This window comes from Drosophila kikkawai, chromosome 2L (assembly GCF_030179895.1).
Source record: "Drosophila kikkawai strain 14028-0561.14 chromosome 2L, DkikHiC1v2, whole genome shotgun sequence".
Taxonomy (NCBI): Eukaryota; Metazoa; Arthropoda; class Insecta; order Diptera; family Drosophilidae; genus Drosophila; species Drosophila kikkawai.
Genome location: NC_091728.1, coordinates 17,384,102 through 17,411,679, shown reverse-complemented (window position 1 = coordinate 17,411,679; position 27,578 = coordinate 17,384,102). Strand labels below are relative to the sequence as shown.

Sequence of the window (27,578 nt, the reverse complement as noted above, 5' to 3'; positions counted from 1 at the left end):
AGTTAAGACCCTTCTTAAATTTTTTGTTTAGCAACAATAGCAATACAATCCTGTACTTAATTACCCCCTGATACAATTATCCCAGCCCCATTTTACTTACTGTCTCTGGTGTCTTCAATTAACATAGTTGAAATGGAAACGCTTACCTGCAAAGAAAATGCAAAAATAAATATCAATTAATTAATTGTAATCCAATTTCCAATCAATTATCAAGTACTTATGCCTAGGTAAATAATTAACTTTAAACTGATTGAAAACGAGCTCGCTGTCAATTTAAAAAATCGAAAACGACGACGCAATAGTAGCAACAATGAAGAGGAAAATAAAATAAATCGCTGCGAAAATGTATATGTGTTTATATGCTGATTTAATTAATTGTCGTAATCAGGTATAGCAACGAATTTAATGTACGGTTGTCTGTAAAAATAAATTTTGCAGCAATTTTAAAGAGCTTCCTGCCAAAAGACGTCACACGAGTGCAATTTGTTGGCCAACCGACTAAATGAAAAGGAAAATTGCATCTATCTTCGTGGTTAGCCAATTTTGGCAATCGCTGTGCGATTTGTGCCACCAACCGAGTGGGTGTTGATGGCCAAAAATCTGACAATATATATGTACATATATATCTCTTTAATTCTCATTTCGTCTCGGAATATTCCTTTGTCAGGCCGTTGGCAGGTGGACATATGAGTCAAATATTGGATGGGTTTGGCCCTATAATAGAAACACTCTGCCTAATTTGACAATTATCGCCCAAGTATGAAAGGACAGAGGTTGTATGCAACTGGGATATATGTTGTATGGCGTGGGCTTAAAGCCAGATAATTGATTTCGAGGAATTTTAATGAAAACACAAAACTATTCCACCACAGTGCCAATTTAATTCTAGAGAAATTTCATATAACACATTTTTTAGCTTATATATAATTCGAGCTAAAAAGTTTGCGTGATATTTAATTTGAAAGCCATTTAAGTGATTCCATTTAATCAGATATAGATGTGGGCAAGTTGTAAAACATTTCTGTTGAAAAGTGAATGAGAAAAATTATCATTCAATCAAAGAGTGAAAACATTCTTCTTAAAAGTTTTATAGATATTACCCAGAAAAATAAAATAGAATGTATCCAAAGTTAAAAAAAAGAAAATACTTAAATAATAGTCTCAAATTTTACTAATTCACTTCATTCAAATTATCTTTTATATAGTATTATAGATTTTTCATATTTTTCTGCGACACTCAAGTGTCCTGAATTGGTATTTCACTCTCATCCATGGCTGAACCTAACAACTGTTCCATATTATTATCTTTTGCAGGTTTCTGGTTCATTGCATCGGTTTCCTTTAAAGGATTTTCGCTCTCATAAGACTTTTCAGGATATTCCTGAACTTGCGAATTGTCACTATCCTCAATTAATACACCGACCCGCTTATAGTTAGTCTCTAGAACCGATTCCCAACGATCCACATAGTTGATTTCCGTATGGTGAACATTCATAATGCGCCTGAGATAATGGGTAAAGTCATTGCCCGCCACATGGCCAAGGGTTCCACCCAAACCGAACTGCAAAACATCACTGGAAACATCGTAAATTAGGCCCTTGAGGGCCACTAATATCCTGCCATCTTGGCGGGTTCCATCATATTCCATCAACTCATCCAGTGTCAGTTTGATATCCTTCAGCTCTGGTAGCTGGTTGGGCGTTGGAAGTGAAGGACTAACCGGATCCTTTCGCTTGGACCATCGGCAGTAAATGGCGTAGAAATATCCAAAGGCCAAAAGACTCAAGATCAACACAGAGCTGATAAGAGTTTTAAAGTCTATCAATTCTTCATCCATCTTGAGACTAAAATGTTTTTGAGGGACCGGAAAGGTACTAAGTGAAATTTTAAATTTATTTAAAAATTGAATTTATTAATTTTGTCTCTAACTTTTAAATAAAACTATCTCTAGGCTTACTTTGGCACCCATTTTAATTAATATTTTCTTTGATTTTCAGATATCTATCCATCTATACTCCTCTTAATTACTAGAAAATAAGAACCAGACATCGCCTCCTCCCTCGAGTCTATATTTACTTCTCATTTGCCTTCGCTTCATTGTATCTGCTAATATTTGGTGTGATAACAAAAGTTGATTCTGCGTTTGGGGGACACATATCAAGTGGCTGCTTGTGGCTGCTTGTAGCTGTGTGTGTGTGGGGCTGTTATCAAATTGCCAGAGACTCGCTGCCATATCATTCGCAGTGGCAGGGCAAGCCGGCAGGTGATAGTGTCAGCAAGTGTATCAGGAGCACAGAAATTGGAGCAGCGCCGAGAATCGAGAGTCGGGCAGTCAGCACAAAAGCAAGTTGAACGAACATTTTTCTTATATTATCAGTTGATTAAATATGAATTATATGAACAAATAAAGGCACAAACACACGGCTACAGGCACACATTGTATTGCTACAGTGTGTGTATCATGAAAAACGATAAGCGCCAGAAGGGAAAAAATAACAACAAAATAAAAACTCAGATATAGGGTGGCCCCCCAAATTGGAGAACTTGTATAAGTTACAAAAACAAAAAAACTAAATTAAAAACTTTGTCAGTAAAGTGTTAATCATAATTTGCACTCTTTTCTGAATTAAACTAAATGTAACATTCGTTTTATTCATGATTTAAAATAAACGTTGCTAATTAGTTATCTATCACAACAATAAACAAGTTAAATTAACACTTTATTAAATATTTTTTTGTTTTCTCAATTAAATTATTTGGGTTTGTTAATAAGAGTTTACTAAATAAAAATAAATTGAATTTCAAAACTAAAAATCGATTTTGATAATAAAACAAACAATATTTCTTCCAAAAGTTTGGATATATTCAGGTGTTTCCGCCATACTCAATAAAAACTATGTTTTATATTTTTTAATAATTGTCATATAATTAATTTTAATTTTAACTGTACATTTTAAAGGTAGGAACAGCTTGTATTACTTATATAAATACATTTTTTGTCATGCAAATTTCTTTTAAATTTGAACCTCAAACATATACAAAAATGAAATTGTTTTTAATTGTTGAAATATATAAAAAAAAAAAAACAAATAAAACGAATTTTCACAAAATTTATAAAAACAAATTTCCGCTAATTTTCAGATTGATATTCGTATAAATTGTCTTGCTTGCTCATTTTGCTATTATCTGGTTTACTTACCCGATAAAATCTTTGATAAAACAATAAACCTTAAATAAACCGCGATCATTATTGAGCAAATATTCTGGCTGTATAATTGCGGCTGGCATTAGATTGACATTTTTTTGTTGCTGCTGTTGTTGGTGATGCATTTGTTGCTGTTGCTGCTGCTGTTGCTGCAGTGTTGTATCACTGCCGCCCATGTTGTTATTGTTGCTGCTGCTTGTCGCCATATTGGCAGCCATTTTGTTGGCTAACGCAGCCATTTTGTTGTTATTGCCGCCATGCTGGCAATAAAACTTATGCTCATGCAACTGTTGTTGTTCTTGTTGTTTGATGTCGTTTTAGCATTTGTTTTTTAGTCAATCATTTCTTATTATATTTATTTAGCACCTCTAAATGTTCATTTTTCGTAGAGCCAGATTTAATTAAAAATTAAATTGAAACAAAGTTTGAAAAAAAGTATAAATTTGGCAAGCCAAATGTTGCCTATAACTATTGCAGAGAGGTTTTATATATTTTTTAAAGGAAATTATATTTTTGATTAAAAAATAACAAATTTATATTTTGTTTTAATTTTTAAATCATTAAATTTAGCCAATTTGTGTTACTTTTATCCTAAAAAGGCAGCCAAATTAATTATGTATTTTTGGTAGTAAAAAAACCATTTGAAATCTATTTTTCTCTGCCATAGTTCCAAAAAAAAAAAAACAATATGCAAATACCAAAAAAACAAAACCGAAACTTAAATCACAAAAGCAATTGGCAAATTTGTTGTTTTGCTTTCATTTTGAAACTTTGCCAATTTACATTAATTTCTGTTTCAACTGCAAATTGGTTGTGTGCGGTGTGGTGTGGGTCTGTTTTTGTGCCTGAGTGTATGGGTATGGGTGTGGGTGTTGCATGTGTCATCATTAAATGCAAAGTTCCAGCATTGAGTAAAATATTTAATTAACATTCGCAGAGCACTGACATGCCACCAGGCATTTCGGTTGCATGCCCCACTCACACACACACACAGACAAAGAAGATACCAACTCTAACGAACAGGAGATGAGTTCGCTTACATAACAAACGTGAAGCAGATGGGGTAAACACACAGGCATGCGAGAGATGCAGTAACAGAAACATTAGGGTAACTCAATAGATTCGAGAAGCAATTCTTTTGAACAATTTCAAGATAAATTTTAAGAAAATATATAATTTTGTATTCCTATTTCCCAACAATTATAGTTGATAATTTCCGAGACCCATTTTTACTATACAATCAATAAAATTAAGTTTTGGCAGTGTCTTTCTTTCGCCTATTCAGGATACAATAAATGATAAATAACACTTAAAATAATGGATATTTCCCTAAATGATTTGAGATTCTTGAATAAATAATAGTATCCCCATTTCCCATATGTTGTAGACTTAGATAGCGAGTCACCCTGCCTAAATATTACTCCAGTGGACTGTCAAGTGGCGCAAAACTGTAATATGTTTGTGCGGCATAAAGTTAGTCAGGCACTGGGTCGGTTTTCCATTTCTCTCCATGCCATTTTTTTTTGTGGCAAATGCAACAAATGGCGCCTGTTGACAGTTTAGTTGACAGCTCGACTAGAAATATGACAGTTGTGGCTGGAGGCACACACTTGTTCCTCGGCGAGTATGGTGTCATCAACTGTCCAGCGACTTGTTTAAGATGCGATAAGCAAGAAAAAAACAAAACGGAGACGTTCCAGAGAAATGTAATGCCTCCCCGGAGTACCATTGCTAAAAGGCCTACGAAAAAAAAGGCGACTAAAATTGATGTGTGTTACACACAAACATTAATTAGCATATTTAATTAACTGAGAACGACGACGACGACACTCGACCAAAATTATTTATACATTTTTTGTTTGTATCATATGTTCAGGTATTCTACAAAGTCAAGTGGCGAGACCCTAACGATAATGATGTTGCCGCTCGACCCTGACTTTGACTTCCCTCTTCCCACACACACAGAATCGTCGCCAGTCGACCTGAAAGCCAGTCACGTACCAAACAGGCAGCCCAAGTACATGTACAAGGGTCCAAACACTTCTAAGCACTTGGCGGAGGACTGGGCCCCCACACACACACAGCATGCCAAGCCAAACCAAGTATTTTCATCCCAAAGAGTTGGCGGAAAACCTTGAGTTGCTCTGCCAAAGAACGAGCCAGCAGCTCTCATTCACCGCCAACAACATTTTCCCCGTCCCATTCACAGGGCCCCAAAAACACTCAATTGAAACTGACACACGGCGCCCAGCAGGAAACAAAACTCACAAAAAAATACCATTTCGCCTTGAAAATGTTTTCATAATGGAACACAACACATAAAAAAAATGCCGAGTTATGTTTGAAAAATCTGTGTTTGTGTTTTGAAAATGAACTGCAAGTCTAATGGTCGTCGTCGTCGAGTCCCATTGTAGGGGGCATAATAATTCCTAAGGTAGTCAGTCAACACACAATGGTTGGGCACGTGCTTGGGAAACATCACGGATGAGATTGGAATGAGCAGGAGTAATGGTAACGCCACCCTGATGGGAGGATGCCCAGTTCATCAGAGGACACAGCCTCGAGCTCAGTAATCTTGGCTTATATTAAATGGACAAGCACAGCACAGAAAATATGATTGAAAATCCCATTTATGCGGGGTTTCTTTTCACAAATAACTTAAACTTAATAGAGACTTGCTCACAGAATACCATTTTCAATAGCTTGTACAACTTACATGGCATTTTTACCTATTTCAAAAAGGAAGGAATCTCTTAAAATCAATATCTCCTCCTAGACTTGAGCCCGCATATTTTCCCCTTCCAAAAATTAAATATTTCCATAAATAAATTCCATGAATATCGCGCGGTGTTTTGCCAAAGGCTCAATAAAAATCATTTAAGCATGAAATTTATGCACATCATAGAACAATGTCAACACAGCTCCTTACTGCTTTTCTGCTCTTTAGTTATTTGTAGATTGTAACATTTCTTTTTTATAGTATATCTTAAGCGGATTTCCAGCGCAACTTTACGCAGTGTAAAATGCGAAAATGGCATTATGCAAAATATCTATCGTCACGCCTCATTGAGCTATGGAAAACAATGGAGAAAGAACTGCAGGCAGGGCGAAGGACTCGTCAACTTTCGCAAAAAAGCGCATTACGGGCTGGTAGGGGGGACGCACTGTACAACAAAAAATACAACGAAATCGCTTTTATTATTATTTTATTTTTTTTTTTTTTGCACATAAGACCCGACCTTGACCTGAAAAATGCGCCACTGCGCTCTCACTCGCTCTCTGGCTTCGCCATCTGCATGTGAATGGGCCAGCAGCAGAAAAATACGAAACCTGAACATGTTGTTATTTGAGTTTAGTTTCTGTTCGGTTCTTTGTTGCATCCACTTCGCATACAGATAGAAATACAGATACAGATACAGGCGGAGCACAGCAGCAGCTCCAAAGATACACAGCTACATAGATACAGTTGCAGCACAGCATGCTTGCAGTTATTGTGTGGGCTGTGAATGTGGGTCGCGGCCTGAAGCTTCACTATGCTATGCTGCCATGCTCCCTGTACATTTTTCTCCCCTCTTTTTCGTAATAAATTTTCATGACTTTTCCTCAACTTTGCTTGGCTTTTGTGGCATCATCTCTCAGCAGCAATTGGCGCCAAATATTGCTGCCAAGGACGTTAACATTTGCAAAGCGATTTCATCACGTAAGCCAAGGGTATAAGAAGTCTGATGATGGCTTTAGTGGCGCATCTATAAAAATCATATTGCATTTCGCAGTTTTTAGTTGAGTGCATTTTTACGAGTGAGGTGTAAAACTAAAAATATTTGGATTTCGGTTATGGGTTTCATAAAAGGATTGGATTCATTTGATTACTTCTATACAAATCGAGTGTTGAAATATCGTGAAATCGTCGTTGAAATATCGTTTGTTATCGATTACTTATTTTTACGATTACGATTACTAATAATTTTCTCTGAAATTCCTCTGAAAATTATACATGACGTATCTATACCAATTTATGAAAATGGAATAATGTCGTTAAACATATCGACTAGTTGCAATATCGTTTGTTATCGATTACTTATTATTACGATTACGATTACTAATTATTTTTCTTTACAAAATAATTCTCAATAAATACTATTTTTTAGCCACACTATAATTACGATCAGTTATGAATTCGACTTTGACTAAACATGAGATAATATAAAAGTCACTGAAATATCACTCTTCTAAGTAAGATAATTTATCGATGACTTAATACATTCCCCCAATAAATTTCCGTGCTCGATTAAGTTCCGTAAAAGTAATTTCCCCCTGCTAAATTATTTTTATGTTTTTATTAAACTGAATTAATTGATTTATCATTCAATCATAAGTCAATAAATACACAAAATAACCATCAATATATTAGACCATTAAAGTGGCAGAAAAAAAAAACACACAATCAAACAATAAAATACCGACAAAAACCGCTCTAAGCCGGCTGAGTTCATCAAGATTCATTTACTCAAAGTCGATGAAAGAGATGCACAAAATGCGATCCGCTTAATAGGCAAACGTCGATTAAATGAACCAACCATATGTTCTTCTCCTCTCTCTACAAATGACGTGTATATAGCCGGAATGATGATGATATTAAGCAGTTTAAATCAAATTATCAGCATGAAAGATCTCAAATTAAATTGTTTTTGTTCGATCTCCGTTTTCACTGGGAAATAACCAAAATTGGCAAATCATAGGCAAAGTTGCATTCAAGCGAATAGAGTGATCCCTCGCCTATATACATATATTTGTGAAGAAGTTGATATTATTTTTGCGGGGTGTGGTGCGTTGTTTCCTTCTCCACCTCCTTCTCCCTTTTGTGAGGTCACCAGTCGAAATGTTGCGTATACGCAGCGTTGACGTGACGCCATTTTGGCTGGCAAAACGATAAGCAAACCAGACCGAAAGCCCAAGGGTATTTCACCGAAAAGCGTCAAGGAAATGAATGAAAATCAACTTTCAAGTAAATGTTGCGTAATCAAAAGGGGGGTTTGATGGGGGAGAACCGTTGCTGGTGGGTAATTTTTCTATGGTTTTAGCCAATTCGAGGGAAAGCAAACAAAAAAAAAAAAACAACAATGATTCGTTAAAGAAAGCACACACAAGAAGGGAAAGCAGCAGCAGCAGCAGTAGCATAAGAAAATAAGAAAGAAAAGCTGAAAAATCAATGAATTTGTTGACGTCTCGCGAGTAAAAATGCGCCCTCAATCATGTTTGCACAATTAAACTTTTTGCGCTAAACTTATAAGGGAATTTACAGTTGTTCCCTGCTGGCGAGTTTCCCCTATTTATTGATTTCTGATTAATAGCCATTCAGTGGCTTTGGGCAAGAAGGACACACTTATTGGCCCATTAAGGACACCGTGACATTAAAGGCAAAGTGCCAGTCAAGGCGATTAAATGTTTGCCTTTCCCAATAACAGCCCTGTATATACATCTGTCTCTCTAGTATTTCCACCCGCCCATTACTCTCCTTTTTTTTTATTATTTGTGAAGTGTTGTGAACTAGTGGGAACTATACATATAGGGATATTTTTTGGGGTTGGTTTTTACCAGTCTCTAGTATCTAGGTTTTCGGGGTTAGCTGAAGGAGAGAGACTAACGTTATGTGGGTTTATTATTTTGGGATTCTATTTAGGGATTAACTATTACTTAGCGATGAAATAAAGGATACAAGCATTGATAAATCCTAGCTTATAAAAAATATTTAAAAATTTTAGAATTTAAATCATCAAACTAAATAATATGGAAGAGAATTTCATAATACTAATCAAAAATTCAATATTAGAGCAACCTCAAATTTAAGAAAAACCCATATCCCTAAATAATCATATACGGTAAATGTGCAAACAGAGCTAGAACTAGTTCATGGACATATATTCAACCTACTTCTTGAGTGCGGGGTTGATTTTTATCTAAAAGCCACTCATTCAAAGTTTACTACTATTTGTACTATATATTGTATAGTTTAATACCTTGATTTCCTTCTTCTTTCTTCCTTCCCCCATCGATATCCTTTCCAGTGACTATTCTACCACCCCAAGAACCCAAGGATTTGACCTCTCCCAACAGCTCAAATTAACACAATCAGTTGAAATTCTCTGGGTGAACAGAGAAACTCACAGAAATGTTTGATGTTCGTTTTAATGTTGATTAGATATATGTGAGGGGGGAGGAGATAATTTCTTTTTAATTTAACTCTTACAAATTGGATAATTTGCCATTTATTTTTTGTTGTTTTGGGTAAATTTAATAAATTATAAAGCAGTATCGAAACGGAACGAAACGAACCAACGAGACAACAACACAATTGAATGTAAAACACACTTAATTAGAATTTAGTTGGGTGACAGACATTACCTTTTAATAAAAATATTTCCGTTATTAAAAGCAATTTCTAAATTGTTTTTGTTTTCCATGAATGAAACTTTTGTTTTATACGCCGCTGTCACTGAAGAATGTTGATATTAAAATTAATAATTATTCTGATTTGTTTAAAGCGAATGAACACCAACAAATGGGCGCGAAATTCTGGAAATTATCTATGCAGTAAGAGCGAGCGAGAGAGAGCTTAGGTAGGTGTGAAAGAGAGACAGAGAGAGAGCGAGAGTGAGCGAGAGACCAAAAACCGAGGCGTTTTTTGATTAAAAGATTCGTGGTGCTTCTTTGATTTGTAAATCCTTTACATAATCAACTCTCAGGCACTTGGTTTTAATTTAATTTCATTTATTTTTACAACTTTTATTTTTGTATAATTATTTGCCTTTTGTTGCAAGCACACACGCACACACACACGCGGCACACTCGCACACACAACAAACGCTCGGCGATGATGTCCGAAAACGACTGACTGACGAGCAGCGAAAACTTCCGCGTTTGCCACACAGAAAATACTAAAACAAAAAAAAAAGCCACACACAAAATAATGACTATGGCTTTGCGCTGCTACTGCTGCTGCAAAGCGAAGGAAATCGAGCGATAAAACGCGACTTTAAAGATATACAATTTATGCGATTTGTATTTATATATTTTTTACAAAATTTATTTTTATGCTGCTCGCAAAACACTTAATTGTTGTAGCTTGTTTTTGTGTGTTTGGTTTAGCAAGAAGCCAAAGTGTAGATTGACTGACTGAGGGTAGGATTTTTTTTGTTGCTGCCACTGCTGGCGCGTTCATCGCCCAAAAGAGAGCTCTGCCAGAAGAGAGCAAGCGCAAGTTCATTTTTGCCACAGAGTGAGAGTAGAGAGAGAGCGTGGGGGCCACGTGAGAGTGCAAAAAAGGGAAAAGCGAATTTCATGCTCTCGCGAAATAGGAAAATTTGTATCTGGCTTTTCCGGCGCTCTATCTTTTTCCCTCTATCAGATTCCGATTTCGATTAAATTTTGAATTTTTTTTTTTGTCTAATTGTCTACCTTTCCTTTACTCTCTCCCACTCTCTTCTTCTGCTGTATACACACATAAATATAGAATATATATATGGGTATGAATGGAGCATAAATAACACCTGCTCCTCTCTTCTCACGCCTGCGCAAAGGCCCAGAAAAAACGTGCTGGCTGAACGCAACTAGATATATATATATAGCAAATACGAAGCAAAAACATAAATTCATCGTTATCATCGGTAATAAGTGCAAGGGAGATGGGCACACACTCCCAGTGAGTGCAGAAATGAACACTGCACAAATAGAGAGAGAGAGGGAGAGAGCGAGGAGAGAGCTCTCTCCTCTCAGCTGTCCCAATTTCTTGTGGCTAAAATAATTACACCAATTTATAAATTATCAACGAGGCGAATCCATTTGAAAGGTCCTTAGTCAAGGCTTTTCCCCTGAAAACAGGCAATAGAAATGAAATTCCACAAAGGAAAACCCCTGTTTTGTAGTTTATTGCATGAAGGAATGAGAATGCCAGCTGAAGAATTTCAATGACAAGGTAAATCAATGTCAGGCCAAGGAATTCAAAGGCATTTCCCTTGTTTCCTCTAGTTTTTCCAAGGGACATTCTAAGGACAACCCAGCATTAATTGCTGCTTATATGTGGGGTTTCCACTCTGTCTGCCTGGTTCCTCTCTCTTCCTCCTCCTTATTTGCCATCGTTCTGTGGCGTTCTGATTACAAGTGGAGCATGACCCACATACTTGAATAAACAAAGCATAAAAATCAACTATGCGAATATATGTTCAGAACGAAAAAGCTCTGGCGGAGTCCTAACAAAACAATTGAATTTGCTGCGTGCGGGTGTTGTCTGTGTTGGGAAAAAGTTAACTGGGGAAAATAGGAGCAAGGGAAGGAGGAAAAGGACGAACTTAGACAGATTCTTGTCGTAAAAAGGAAGCCCAATCAAAACTAAGGATTCCCGAGTTGATAAGAGAAAATAGGACAGTTGTCGCTGAAGATGTTTGAGTGGCGATAAAACAATTAAGGCCAACTACGGGTTGGGTAAACTGGGTTAATTTGCATAACTTATCAAAGAAAATAATATAAAATTTCAATTTTAAGAGAAAAATATTTGTTCAATGGGACGTATACTTAATATTTATTTTACCACATATTACGTATACGTCAAGTTGATTTTAATTTATTTTTTCTTCAATTATCTTTCTAAACTAAATTCTAATTGAGATTTTAGCCTTTTCATAATATTTTCATCAATAATACCTCCTGACGTTATTAAGAAAGTTTCTTTCTTAAGAAAGTTTTAAAATTTCTTAATTTTTTATAGCATACTTAGCAGAATATTACCAGCAAAGCACGGCCACTTGAAATATGCTATGAAAAATATATATTTACGATGACACACAGCCATAAATCATATAAGTTTAGGCAGAACAAATTCAGATAAGATTGTTCACACAAATAGAAATTAATAGACACAAACTATTAACATCCTACGCAAAGATTCTCACAGATTCTTGCAACATTCGGTACTCACTACAGATATATATTTACATATTCTTGGCCAAATACACAGTGATGATCATTTACATACCTGCAAATAAAAGAGAAAATACATGTGTTAATAAACATTCAAGTCTCTAATTTACTAAATTAATTTTTATTAAGATAAATGAAATTAATTAAGCAGAAAATTAGATTATTATCACTATCATGCAAAAGTTTGTAAATATTTTTAGCGCAATTAGGAAATTGGAGGTAACTCAATCAATGCCATATCATCAAAGAGTTGGGAGTCTTTCTTTTTTTTCAAGAAGTCTGTTTGATTCGGTAAACAACTATTGATAAGATTAGAGTCTTAAAAAAAACTGATTAGATGACGAAGCTTGAACGCCTTCCCTTTGTTCAGTTTTCAGATACTGTAACTTTTTATGGTCTCAAGTAGATATTGAAAACTACTTTATAGAGCTGTCTGGCAATCGAAAAGCATAAAGTAAACAAAACTGGTTGCCTGTAATTTTCCACATGGCAATGGGTGCAGTCAGTCCCCAGACCAGTTCTGTAAAAGGTCGCCACCTCGATGGTCACGATCAATTCAGCCACTCTCAGTCTTGTTGACTTTTTCAACAGCCAAAAAAAAAGCTATTGAAGAAAGCTTCAGTGGGTAGAATTGGCCTAGTCATAGTATTGATAACATATTTATGATTTATGTGGTCTACTTAAGTAGGGGAACACGAAAGTTCGATCTATGGTTAGTTTATGGGGAAAAGTGATAATTGTAATGAATAGAGGAGGACTTTGAGCCGGAAAGATTTGGAGGTGATTAAGCAATGTGAATGAAAGCAACACCATATTGATTTCAGATGATCAATTAGATAAACCTAATAAGGGTTAGAAAACTTTAATCCCTTTTTTGACCCATATATTTGTCAGATATAGATTAAAAGCTATAGAAGATATTTTTTTTAAAGTTTGTTATATGAAAATAAGTAAGGATCTAGTACATCTCTTGTTTTACAATCCCTATTTCGAACTGTAAAAAACAAACCATCTCTTCCACACGTGTTCGCAGTTCCCGGCACAAAGGTGCAACCGAAAAGCTCACCTGAGAAAATTGAGGTTATAGATGATAACCCAATGGCAGAGTGTGATAAGAAGAGCCAACCATAACAAAGTAAACAGAATATAAACTACGGAGTATGTGAGGAGAGGAAATTCAACAAATCGCTGACGCAAGGGGTCAATGAAATTGAATTGCAATTGTAAAAAGAATAAGCTTTCCACAGCAAAGTCGGGAACTCGGAACCTCGAACGGTAAGCCAAAGCCAAAGCTTGAAGCGATCGAAAAAAGCGGGAGAGATAATCGCAAGCGAACGCGAGTAATAGAGAGAGAGGCGGACCAGCACTCGAACCGAGAGAGATAGAGAGCAATAAAAACAGAGCTAAAACCGGCAAACAAAGAGCCGAGGCGACAAACGAAGCAGCGACGCCACAGCAGCAGGCAACAAGCAGCAGCAACAGAAACACGAGCAACACCAACAGCAACACACAGAGCTGACAAACACGAGGAAAAGGTTCGAGGCCTGCTCAGTGTGACGGCGAACGTCGTACCTGTTGTGTGTGTTATTCCCCAGTTGTCCAACGATTTTGGAACCGAAACCCCAAAGACTTCACCAAAACAAACGGAAAACGCACAAACAAGAAAGCAACAGTTGTCCATCCAGATCGAGAAAAGGCAGCCACCAGGAGAGCTCTGCAAAATGTTTGAAGTCGCCTGCCTGATGTTCATCTGCCCTTGGCTCATACTCGTACTACTCATGTTCATCGCCATGACTGTACTCTGAAAATGCGGCATGAAGAAAATCGAGACCAAAACTCAAGAGGCAGAAACACAAAAAAAAAAAAAAAAAAAAAATGGGCACACAAATTGCAACATCGCTTGGCTGTGTGCCCGAATAATCATCGGAAATTAACACAAGATTCTGTCTGCACTAAACCCAAATATTCCTATGAAAATGTGCTTTGATTGTTTGTTTTTTTTTTGTTTGTTTGTTGACCACACAAAAGTGTAATGTGATTTAAATTTAATTCAAATTCTGTATTATGTAAGAAACTGTACCTTGTTCGCATATAGTTTTAATTAGTTTCTAAGCTTTGTAATAAAATATGAAGGAATAAGAGAATCAATAGAGGTTTTAATTGGTGGGCAAGGTTCAAAAACGATTTTTATATATAATTGTCTTGTTAGCTTTTATTAATTTAGCCTGAGAAACCAGTTTGCTGAGCGATTATCACTGTTGTGATACGCTCTGCTGGTTGCATACGAATCCAACTCGTTGTATTTATAAACAATAAAAAAGAGGTACTTTAAAAAGCGAGTTTACATTAACAGAAATAAATAAAAACAAGTCATTAATTATAATTAAAAGTGTATTTGAATAACCTATATTTATACACTTGAATAATACATAAACTGCTTAATATTCCCAAAATACATTTATTTAAATAAATAATTTTAAAGAAATTGCCCAACTGTTACTGCTTCAGCGCCATTAATAAATGTATTTTGAAATCGTCCATATATAAACATTTTGCTTATCTACAACTTTTATGGTATCTTTTGATGATAAGGCTAATTTGGGACATGACTTCAGACACTTTTATTCACTTTTCATGGCTTCTACAGTTGCAGTTTAATAATAAATGTAAAACTATTCCTATTTTTAAAGTAGTAAACTTATTATAATAAACCCGCTGAGGACATTGTCAAAGTTCAGACAACTTCCTCGTATAAAAAAATATTAAACACTTCACAAGTACTTGTTGAAAAGTGAAAGCTTGTCACAGAAACGTAATAAGTGTAAAAACAATTACACGTGTAGTGAGTGTTTAAATATCCACTCAGCGTCATCACTCGAGACGTGTCAACAGCAGTGTTAAATTTAACTTTTATTAAATAAAAACTGAATGAAACAGAAGGAGTTGCTGCGTAAATCAAGGCAATTAATTAAACATATACAAAATGTACGTTTTAAATCAAACAAAAACAAAGCTGTTCTTATCTGTAAACACTCCTTCTTTTTGCCAGATTTATTTGCAATACTTCTTTGCTTGGCTTGTAAGTAAACAAAGTAGTTTTCTCTTTTGAATTTTCGCCCAAGAGTGTTTGCAATGTCATTGAACCTAATTAGCAAATGGAAGAACAATAGAGGGCACAAAAAGAGGTAATAAAGCCAAAAAAATCAAATGCATTTGTTATTAATTTAAGTCAACTATTTTTTTTTTTATTCATTTGGGTTTTGTGATGTCTGTGAGTTTCGTTTAACTAAAATATTTATTTTTTGGAGGAGGCTCTAGCCTGTAGTCTGTTGATTGGGTCACATACCATTGGGGTTTCTGTGCAAATGGACAAATATTATGACTTGGCCTGTTATTTACCCAAACGAATACGAGCCAATATTGACCCATCGATGACTGGGTAAAGTCAACTTGGTCTAATTCCTCAGAAAACATTCGACTGCCTTTTGGGGCTACACTAATGCTATATGTTTCTGCACGAGTGCACCAAAAGGCAGAAAAACCCAAATGCATTAAAATTAAAATGCAACAATTCGTGGAAAAGTAAAAAGAGGCCTGCAAAGACATTTGAGACATATCGCGTGCCGCTTGGATTTACAGTGCAATTTTAGTAATGCTTTCGGGGAGTTTGGGGGTGCTACATATACTATATGGCAGTGCCATGGTGCAATCACCTCCGGAACGAGACCCTTTTTTTGTGGGTCAGCAGGACCTGCAGTTAGCAGTTACAAGTTACCAGTTAGAAGGCAGCCAGCCACTGGTTGTTGCTATAAATTTTGAATGTTTACATTTCGTGCTTGATTCGGTTGAGAGTGTGAGTGTGTGGGGGTCCCTTCTCGCTGCATTTGCATTTGCATTTCCCGCAGCAATGGGCACTATGAACTCACAGTTCCGGCTGAGACAAGTCAGCGTTGGCCACAGTTCATTGCTCTAATTCCCCGGCGAATATATATATCGTACTCGTTGGGAGAACAAACCAAAACCCCAAAGTGCGGCACGTTCTCAGATATTATTTTCCTTTGCTACCTAAAGGCTCTTGTGATTTGAGGGTATATTAGTTGAGTGGCAAAGAATGTTTTTGAAAAAATAATTGATTATCTTTTAGATTTAGAAACAAGTAGCTTTCTTTTATCACAATATTTAAAAAATTTTTAAAAACCTTTCAAAGGAAGATAATAAAAATTAGAATTACCAACAAAACTGATCACACTAATAAGGGGACTACAATTACAAGAAAAAGTTATCACATTGAAAAAGTAAACAGACAAGCTGGATAATTTGTTTATTCTCTATTCTCTGAGTTATTTAGATATATTCATATACAATATATAAAATATTTCATTTTGCAAACTAAACAGTAACTCCATGTCGGTAGATGAAATATACCCCATAGTTGCATGGCATTGTTTAGATTCAGACATAGCTGTTTTTATCGCCTGCCATAAAATCACAAATTTCGCACATAATTAAATGCAAAACGGCAGAAGGGGAAAAAACGCAACCGCAGGCTAGGCTGGCTAAAATCAAATTACAACTAATCATAATTTCAGCTTGTTTTCCATACTTGTGTTTTCTTTTCTTTGTTGCGGTTGAAGTTGCTTTGAAGTTAGACGTTTTTGTAGCCGCTGGCAGGATTGTTGCACTTTTTTGTAGTTTGGGATTGGGTTTGACTTGGGACTTGCCTATGCAATTATTCGAAATGGGCGGCAACACTTTTCTTTTCTTTTCTATGGCTGGTGCTGTCGCCTGACTCGAGGCATTTTGGGCTTGTCATGGAGCTTGTGATTTCGCCGATGACTAGAGGGCCAGCAATGACCCGAATTGTCTGGGCTGTAACTTTAGTTTGCCGTAAAATTACCGCCAAAGGGGTGGAGTTTTCGATTTTACAACTTAATAAATATTATTAAATAATAATAAATTTTATGGTTAAGCCACGTTGGTTAGTTGTTGAGTTTTATGGTTAACCTGTTGGTGAATTGTTAAACTTTATGGATAGCCTATAGGATAATTGTTTAATTTAATGGTTGAAGTCGGTGAACTTTATAATGTAATTGTAAACATGTTGATTGTTGATGTTTATGGTTAACCTGTTGGTGAATTGTTGAAATAGTTGGTGACTTTTTATAATGGACCAGATCTTTGTCTTAAAATGAATTTGAAATATATTTCAAGAATATAAACTAACTAAAAATTATTAAGCTTGTTGGTAAACAATTTCTAGGTTCCTTTTCTAAAGGTTTATCCGAAAATCGAAGTGTATTCAAAACTCTAGTATAATTCCAATGACTTAAATCTGCTTCGGTTGAGCTTTTCTTGCACTTTCAACGTTTGCATAATAATTGATATACCATAATTTAAGCCAAGCTCTTCCATTATTATTTTTTTTTGTTTTCCCATTTTGCAAGCATAACATTGCGTGGCCCGAAAGTTTCATAAGAATTTCCTTGGCTTATGCAAAAATGGCAATAAAGTGAAAACTTGTGTCTTTGTCTTTGGCTTAGTCAACAGTTTGTCGTCTGTTTATACTGCACTTTTTCACTGTCTCAGTTTGTTTGTGCCGCCAGAATGTCTACCGCGTTATTAGCCAAGTCTCGATGTCGCTGTCGATGTCGATGGCTTTTCCTAGTGCCTCATCCCTGTTCGTTTTTTGTAACCCGAAACCATAATGAACTTAAGTATTCTAAAAAAAAATAAATAAACCAAACAGAAATGTTGTTCCCTGCCGACTTTCCATCTCAGGTTGCACTGGTGGGCAATGTTTTTTCTGGCGGCAAACCAATGAGGCGAACAGCAGAGTACCATACTTTGGTTTATTTTATGCCCGGCTCTTCTGGTTAAACTGTCCCACCTTCCACCGTTTTCTGCCTTTCCTCTCGCCCACCATTATCGCCTCATTAGCTTGGCCAAATACGGGTGGCTAAATGGCGAGCAGAATGGCTTTTTCATGCCGCAGTGTTTGTGTGTTTAGCATTCGGCGGCTTCTGTTTAATATTTGCCACGTGGCTAGCTGGCTGGCTGGCCTGTCTAGGAAAAATAATTAAAACTTCAGCTTTTCATTTGGGCAACAGCCCGAAATGTCTGGAATCAAGTGGAAGTCAAACAAGATGGGAAGAGGATTCATTATTTTGGTTGTTTGTGAAAGGTTCATTGGGTAGGTAGGAGTAATGGGAATCAGCGTACATTCGAAAAAGCTTTTTATTAAATTATTTTTTGCAAATTCAAAAGCCACAAGACGTATTTATATTTCTTTGTTTTGGAAAGGTGATAAGAGAAATGTGAAGCAAAACTAACCACAAAAAACGGTAATCAAGTATAGATTCTACAGATTTTTCTCTTCATCCACCGATCTATCAATAGCAACTGTGACATTTTCTATATTCGCTTAAGCTTCTATCTAGCACCCAAAGACACCTGCCAATCCCATAACCCTGAATTATTCTGTTGCAGCTGTTATATACCATTATCAATGCGTTTAAAGTTCAATTTGAATCTATCAAGATGCAGTGGCCATGCCCAGTAATTCCTTTAATTGCGCATACTCTTTGTTCTGTTTATATTTATGCAACAGTTTCTCATCGAGCAATATTCTGCGGGGAACAAAGCTTAATGGCAATTAAAGTAATTAAAACGAAAAGCGTTAATCGGCGCGGACAATCATGGCCACAAAAGAAACCGCAATAAAATGTGAAATTTGACACGCCTCCTGGGAAGATATACATCAGAAATTACTTGCCACTTGGGTAAAAATTGCGAGGTTGACGTGAATATATATTTGGGAAAATTATTTATTAATATGAAAATTGTTTAAAATATATAATTTAATATAACTAATGTAAAGTAAATATTTTTAAATATATATTTATTAATAAAACAATTTTAAAATCTTTTGTAAAGAAAAATATCTTTAAATTTTGTTAGCTTTGGTTGCTAATTTTATTTAAAAAAAAAACTGATTATGAGAATTATAATTAAAATATAAAAATATATTTCTTGAAATTTGTATTTATATTCTTTTAAATCTTAAAAAATCTTCACCTCAATTACATCTTATTTTTTACCTTTACAACATTTTATTTTCTTCCCACCTCCTCTCTTATTTCTTCAACACCTTAAGGCAAGTAATTACACTTTGAAATAAATTTACTTTTCGCACACGTGTCGTTAGTTAGAGTATTTTCCCCCAAGCCCCAACAATTCCATCACTCAAACCTTTTGGCAAACACTACAAACTCCCCCTCGCAACCCTTTTATCGCATTCCTGTTTTTATTTTTTTTCGATGGCAATAGACATTTTAAGTGGCAGCCATTTAAATGTAATTTGCCGCACATTGCAATGTGAAAATAAAATAAAGAAAAGTCTAGCTGTATCTGTATCTAAAGCGGTATCTGTATCTGTATCTGAGGGGTTTCGCTCGTGGCTCACCTCGATTGTTGGGGTGTTGGGGCGAGAAATTAACGATTTCCAGTGAACGAGTGTATACGCCAGACATGATGGCGTCGACATAGCTTTTCATTGTTGTAGCTCGTTAGTTGTCAAGCTGCCCCCCCGCCTTGTTTTCGTCCCCTCTTAAGTTTCTGGCGTTGCCTGTCCATGTCTATTTCCAGCTCGATAATGTTGATGTAATCACATCGATTAGTGTTGGGAATATGTAGCTGACTTGGACGGTTAAAGTTTCTATATCCCTTCTTATGACCCCGATTTATGGTTATTATAGTCCATGAACTGTAGAAAAGGAAATGCTTAAGATATGGCCTATAGAAATTGATTTTGTTAACAACTTTTTAGGTAAACAACGATTGATGATGTAAGGATATTTTAGAAAATAAATAAAACCCTATCCTCGCATGATTTACAAGACAAAATAACAAGCGATATAATTCCAAGACTTACCACCCGCATAAAAATATAGGAAAACACAATTTTGCATACCTAAAAAGGAAACAAAGATGTATAAATTAGTTAACCTATTGGTAAGTTATTCACAAGGTAAAAAAATATAGAGCTAAAAATAGATTTCACGATATACAGACACACAAAAAACCAGACAGCAATCCGCAAAAACAGTATTATTAATATTTGAAAGGAAAATATGTACAAGTGGAATAATAAATAAATAACCCACGAATCATCGAGTAGGCAATAATTTGAAATGACTTGACAAGTAATACTTGTGTGGAAAAAAACCAATAAATATAAATCGTCAAAAGAGGCAGACCAAGAGGAAGAAGAAAGGCCAAGAAGAATTCCTTTTGCGAGGCAAACAAAAGCCAGCCACAAGGCAGAGAAATCTTCAAGCCAGACAGCAGAGTAAACAAGAAGAATCTTCGCTTCGACAGCGATCTCCGCCTCTTCTTTGGCCAACATGCATTACACTTGGCCATAAGAGACTCGCCTCTGGCCTACACTTCATCACTCCACCCCATTTAAGCCATTTCCATAAGATAATTGTTTGTGTGCGTTGTTCATTTCTTTTTGCTTTTCTTTTCTTATTTCTTCTTTCCTTTACTTGAATATTATTTTTGGCATGTTTTGCGGCTTTTTTGGTTTTGGGATTTCTGTTTTGTTTCGCTTTTGTTGCTCTTGCTCTTCTTTTTTTTTATTTTTTGTATTATTTTTTTTTTTGGGCATTGTGTTTTGCTCGACTGGCTGCAAGCATTTTGTGCCAAAAATAAATGCTGACATCATCCCAAGCAAACCACAAGCACACACATCGAGCTCACTTTTATTTTATGGGGAGAGCAGCGAGCACAAGAAACAGAAGACCAGACCCGACCCGGTACCCTCTCGATAAGGAGCCTCTCTTGAGTGAGATAAAAAGCCCAAGATGATGCCTAATTGAAATTCTAATTGGTATGGGGAGTCAGCTTCCAATCTCATATTGCCTCCTCCCGAAAAAAAAATAAAAAATGAAAGAAATAATTGAAGATACTAAGGGAACGCTTGGCTTCTCGGATATTTTGTTGACCTTGAACTTGAGTGAGTTCTCCTCCAGTCTTCGAATCAGTAAAACTTTTGGACTGAGCGAGTCCAGTCAAACATATTTTTCTTTTTATGCTATCCTCTTTCAGGCAGAAAACATCAGTTTTATGCGCTTTTTGAGTGCATTTTTGGGGGGAAGAATGAAAGACATAGAAGTACAACGATTTTTAAATACCATTTGAGGCAACTGTACTGGTTTTTAAAGCGAAATTTGAAATAAAGGTTTGAGGGAAAGATGTTTTATAAGAAATGGTTAAAGGCTTAAGAATACTTTTGTATTATTAATAAGATATATTCATGCTCTCATAAAAATGAATGAAATTTAAAGACACTATTCGCCGTAAAAAAAGAGCCAAAGCTAAGTCGTCTTAGATAATTTTTTTTTTTTATGATAACCAATTTTTGTGAATATATACTATTATATTTTGATTCCATCTATTTTACCCACATTTTTTCTCACTGTTAAAGTAGCTTTATCTTCTTCTGATACCAAGTTTTGTAACCTTTTTCAAATCTAACAGAAGAACCAACTTAAAAAAACCCATTATCAAGTCTATTTTTGATTAGGGGAATACCCACATTCATTTCCCTTACTATGTAGTAGTTAAAAGCAACACAATATTCTGATTAATCATTCACAAAGTACACACTTCGCTCCTTTTAAAGCATAAATTAAGTGCTAGCTTTGAACTTTACAAGTGATTCATATGCGATGTGAGTCACTAGAGCAATTATAAAAAAGTACGACTACTTTCAAATGGTTTTCTCAAGTGCTTTGCTCATCTTCAGATTAAATTTATAGATTCCTAAAAATGAATTAATATGAATTGCGTCATATGAAGTTTATATTATTTAGTCCTCAGGAATTCCAAGAGCATTTTGTGTGCCATACAAAATGTAATTTATTAGGCTTTGGCAGCCCCTTAAAAAACATATTTTGAGCTTGTCTCTCATGGATACCTAATTTAGTGCGCCATTCGCCCCCCCCAAACAAAGCCTCGCCTTTGTGGGGGCCCCCAGTTCATGTTCATGTTTTTTTTTTTTTTTTTTTGGGGGGGAACTATCGAGAGACCCTTTTCACTTTCTGCGCAGTGGCGAGGAAATTGCGTTGTGGCCACCTCAAAGGAATTGCTTTTTTATTGCTTATGAGGCAACAAATGCTAACGCATCATCGTCGTCATCGTCATCATCATTGAGAAATAAATGCACGAAAACGCGAAACAAGAATTACAAGAGAAGTCAAGTTTTAGGAATGACATCATTTCGAGAACCAAAAAGCGATACCCAACCCAAGGCAGCAAAAAGAATTCGCACAAGTTTTAAATGCGTCGAGTTTTGCGTTGATTGAATAGTTTGGAGGATGAGAACGGAGAAAAGGGGGGCCAACTTCCTTCCTTCGGGGCAGATTGGTTTTTGTATAATTAAGCAAAAAGGAGGGAATAAATGCGAAGCAGCCTTTAGGGCAGCCTTGTGACTGGATTATAAATGGCTTTGGACCACGAAAGCGATGCATTTTTGTGATTGCCTTCATGAATCACCTGTCGAATGACGTAACCTGATCGAAGGATAATGATTTGGCAATTTGAAAGGGAATATGTATATATTTTTAGAGGTCTGTCATAAATAAAATGTGGCAAAACTGCGCAATAGTAATTTACAGGGATATTTCTTTGAATTTGGTTAATAAATTAAATATTAAAATTATGAAGAAAACTTAAAAATAATTTACACCTTTTTTAACCAGGGATTTTGTTAGGTTGGGTTGATAATAGGTTCTGTTTTAGTACACTCGAAATATATTACAAGATTTCGGGTTTAATTATTATCAATTTTGTAGAAAATTTGGAATAAAATCATGCTTAAACATTAAATTACAATCACCAAGGCAAAAGTTAATTCATGCCGAATATATAAAAAATTAATATAAATATTTAAATAATTGAAAACTTTTAACTAAGGATGTATATCGAAAGGAAAAAGCCTATACGAAATACTATCGATAAAATATCTAGCTCAATATTATATCGATAAAATAATTTCTTATATGGAAATGTTTGGATGAACTATCGATATTATAACAAGTATCAGGAAAATATTCGATATTTCAATCAATATTTTAAGACAGAATATCGATTTATCGCTCATATACTATTGCAGCGTTTAAATATCTGTTAAAATATCGATGCAACATTGATATATCGCAATTTTCTGTCCAAACAGGGAATGTTTGGAAAACATTATTTTAATATTTCTATAAAAACTTAAAATAATTAAACTAAGTAAGATATATGAAAAACAATAAAATAAACTTAAGATTTAAATTGAAATAATTTAAATATATTTTCACCACACGTTTTCCTCTTTCAATATTTATTTTAGTAAGAAATCAAAAGTTTTTAAGTCAACTTCCAGAAATAGGTAAGCTTTTTACGCATTTTATTTAAAAATGCTTTAAAATATTTTTATATTTAGCCTACTCCGGGTTACGGATTTTTTTTTTTGTTTTTCACCCTTATATTCAAGGTAAAATGTGAGTCCCCCTAGGAAAAATGCAACACGAAACATTCAGCGTGCAACAAATACGGGGCAACAGCAAGCGGTTAGAACACCAAACATTGAAAGGAAAAGACAAGGATTGAAAAAGTTGGGGATAAAAGCAGGCCACAACCAGGAAAAGGACCGACCTGTTGCTAGGAGTGGCCATTCCCATCTGATGTGGATCACAGCCGCCGCCGCCGCCGCAAGTGGCAGCCGCTGCAACGGCGGCAAAGACGCTGGCACATTCCAGGGGGGATCGTGGTTTGGGCACTTGCAAGCGCTGAAAGGCAGGATCGTAGCTGAAGGATATGCGGGAGCTGTGCCCAGGATGTCCTTGCATTCCGGATATCTGTACCGGCGACGACAGCGAGGATGTCTCCGGCGAACTGGCATAGAACGGTGAGTGTGGATAGGCATAGATCGAGGGACTGGCACTGAAAGCAGCCGCAGCCGCCGCCGCCGCCGTTGAATTGATACCCGTGGCAATCCTTGCCTGTTGAGGATTCAGTTGCGGATGCAGCTGGTGCTGTGGGCTGTTCCCGGCGCTAGTGGGTATAGGAATAGCACGACTTGCCGCTTTTGCTGATCGGGTATATAATGTTGGTGAAAACTGATCGATGGCCTCCTCGTAATCCTCCTCGGTGCTGGAACCCATATACAGATTCGTATCACTGGCCCGGGCATTATGATTCGGATTCGTTGGCCACAAGGACTCGTCCACGCAGAAGGAACTCCTTCCCGATTGCGATTTGTTGTAGTAATAAAGCTGCGGGTTCAGGCGATGCATAAAGGCGCTAGGATCAACACTGAGTCCTCCGCCTCCTCCACCTCCTCCTCCGATAATTCCAATGTGAGGATTGCTAAAGGCCCGCTTCCTAATGCCGCCGGATATCGCGTAGGTGGTAAAGCTGGGATGTATTTTTTTTGGATTCGTTTTCGGTTTGGAAAGCAAAAGGTTTGGCGCGCGAAAATAAAACAAAAATAATATGTATAAAAAGGAAAATAGTTTAGAGAGAGGTGAAAGAAGCTTTTTTAGATAAATATATATTTTCCATTAGTTTTCAATGCTGATTTTATCCAATTAAAATTAAAATATAATTTTGTATATATTTTTTGGGGTTTTTCGGGAATTTTTTTCGGGGTGAGGAGGATTCGGTGGCGGTGCCGGGCAACAAAAGTCGATTCGGTGTTGCTTCAATGAAGTGAGAGAGTTCGAGTTGCGATTCGAAAGTGAACTTTGGTGATCGGTGAAGAATCTGGTAAAGAATGCTTCTTTGTGGCACGATATCGTTGTGTTTTTTTGTGTATATTTTTGCTATCCATACATCTCTCGTATTGCCAATCTAGTTTATTTCCAATTGATTTTTGTAATTAAAGATGATTGATGATCTTGAACATAAAATGTGGAGTGATAATATTGGGTTTCTTCTTCTCAAATCACTGAATTTTGTTGTGGAAATCAAGCTTGTGACAGAAATTTATTTAATATTCACATTTGACAGATGACCATTTAGAGACTTCTTTAGCTCCAAAAGCCATTTGCTTGAGATTTTTGGTAAAAGACGTAAGCTAGTCACCCCAAGAAGAGCAAAAACCAAACCTAAATATAATAAACGAAACCCTGAAGTCACTTTACATCAATAAACCTTCATAATGCAGTATAAATTTCACTTAGAAAACACTCTATCCACATTTTAAGACACCTCCTGAATCCTCTTTAAAAGATTTAAAATCCCTGAAAAAAATCCAACTGAATAGCAAACAAGAGAAGCCCACTCAATTTCCACTTGATTTACGGCAAGACAACAAACAACAAGAGGCACACAGAGAAAATTATGATGCAACACATTTTGCGGCAGCAACGTGTCGATGCGCTCCAGTTCTCAGCATAAACAACTCCACCCAAACAGCATGCTGCAACACATGATGGATGTGGCATGCCACATGCAATTTATGCCTCGAAAATGAAATTGGCAAAAAGAAAAATACAAAAAAAGTAAATAAAAGCAGAGAAAGATCAACCATTTTGTCAATTACGTTGTTGCCAATTAATCTCCTTAAATAGAGTACATTTCCTCTGGGATTTGTTTGATCTTTTTTTGCAGCAGCAACAGCAACAAAGTGACGAAAGCAACTAAGTTGACTTTAGTTTGATAATAAATAATGCATTTCCGTTGAGCAACAAGGCAAGAAGCTAAAGGAAAAAGTTTTCTTAGGTTCTATACAAAAATAAATACAACTTTTTCAGGAGTCCACAGGTATTTTTTGTAACTTTCTAGAGCCTTGTATTGCTACCATGTGCAAAAATCCACAATAACAAATGGAGTGTTAAGAAAAAAAAAAAAGAACTAAAAACAACATTCAACCAAAAAATTCAGCTGCAGTCTAGCCGCAATAGTAAAATCCAATGTTTTCCCCTTTTTCCTGGAGAATTTTCTTGCACATGGCTTGGTTTCCTTTATTTATTTTATTTTTTCGACTGCAGCAAAAAGTTGTGCTTTTAATTGTTAAATTTAAGTTTCTCAGAACTTTTTAATGTTCTTCACAACTATAAAAATTAAACTTTTAAAAGGCAACCAACTTTTTTATTTTGAGGGTCAAAAGGAAATTAAGAGGAACTATGAAAAGTTAAAATCAGAATTGCAGAAGGAAAAAGTTGGGCCAAGAAAAGAAAGGGTAGAAAGAAGTTAATTAGGGAAAGACTTGTATCATAAATAGGGGAAATACCAGAACAAATATTTTCACCAGTTACTCAATAAATATTTAAGATTTGTGTACAAACGACCTCTTTATATTTTTATATATTATTTTCTGGCTCATTCCTTTAAATCAATTATTAAAATATATTTTCACACCTTTGTAACTCATTTTTTGGCGAGATAAAACCTTTATTTGTTATTTGAAAAACTTTCCCCAATTCAAAAAGAAAAGCTAAGAAAAAACCCAGTGTCATCCTTTCAACGCTCAACAACTGAGTTGTCATCATCCTTTTCTTTTGGCATCTTACATCTTGCATAATGGCAAAAGTAGGAAAATTAGCATAAAATGAACAAATGAACAAAAATAAAAAAAGAAAAACGCGAACCTGTGGAAAAACTATGGAAAATTGTGGCCAAAGAGCTTTCGAGTGCAATTTTTTTGTTGTTTTTGTTTTGATTTGTATTTGTGTTGTTGTTGTTGTGACCTGGCTTGCATTGTTAAGGCAGCAACAAATTAAATGCACATTACATGCAGCGGCAGCAGCAGCATTTCCCTCCGCATTTTCATTTGCCATTGTGTTTTTCCACCGCTCAGTATGTCGCCCCACAACAAAGCCACAACACAAATCCAACAAGGAAATAAAAGTTTTCCACAAAAATAAAAAATAATAGAGAAAAAACAACAACAACAATTTGCTGTTTGTTTTGGAGAAAATTAGGTGAATGGAGCTGAGCTGAAAGAAAAACTGCTGCCGAGCGAGAGGGAAAAATGCCAAATCGGGAGCCTCGAAAACTTCGATCCGAGAGATAAGACAGCAACAAAATCGTTGAAAAGAAATTTCCAGTCAGTTTTCGTTGGAAAAATTGGGGGGGAAATTAATCGCTTTGCCGTTTTGTTTTCGCAGTTAGGTTTATCGGTGAATTTTCATCGCTTTTACCTAGCGCCAAAGCCTAAGCCAAGTTGAAATTTATTTGCAAATTGTTTTTCTTGTCCGTTTCTATACTCGTACTCGTGTGTATTTACGTAATTTGGTCTTTCCTTTATTATATTTGTTGTGGTTTTTATTCGGAAATTCGGCAGTTTGATTTGACAGCACAATTAGCTTGAAAGGACAGACAGCCAGCAGAAAAGGGATTACGCAAG

General features: G+C 35.9%; 2 protein-coding genes across 8 annotated transcripts in view; both read right to left on the bottom strand.

The window, feature by feature from the left end:
• bun (TSC22 domain family member bunched) overlaps window positions 1–27,578 on the bottom strand; it is a 104,972-nt gene that overhangs the window by 51,133 nt on the left and 26,261 nt on the right. The window contains exons 2-3 of one of the 7 annotated variants that reach the window (XM_070289132.1): window positions 23,882–24,643; window positions 128–146 (exon numbers count right to left, since the gene is read on the bottom strand). The exons of 2 other annotated variants lie outside the window; for them this stretch is intronic. In XM_070289132.1, the coding sequence (XP_070145233.1) occupies window positions 143–146; window positions 23,882–24,643 (766 nt within the window). In that variant the 3' untranslated portion in view covers window positions 128–142. Of the gene's footprint in view, window positions 1–127; window positions 147–3,199; window positions 3,460–12,160; window positions 12,234–23,881; window positions 24,644–27,578 lie in introns of those variants that run through there. 4 more of the 7 variants (XM_070289131.1, XM_017170060.3, XM_041776191.2 and 1 more) reach the window with 4 other exon arrangements.
• Window positions 1,149–1,946, bottom strand: t-cup (tetleys-cup). Its single transcript, XM_017170065.3, has one exon. It carries the CDS (start codon window positions 1,835–1,837, stop codon window positions 1,238–1,240), a length of 600 nt encoding a protein of 199 aa, XP_017025554.1. The 5' UTR covers window positions 1,838–1,946; the 3' UTR covers window positions 1,149–1,237.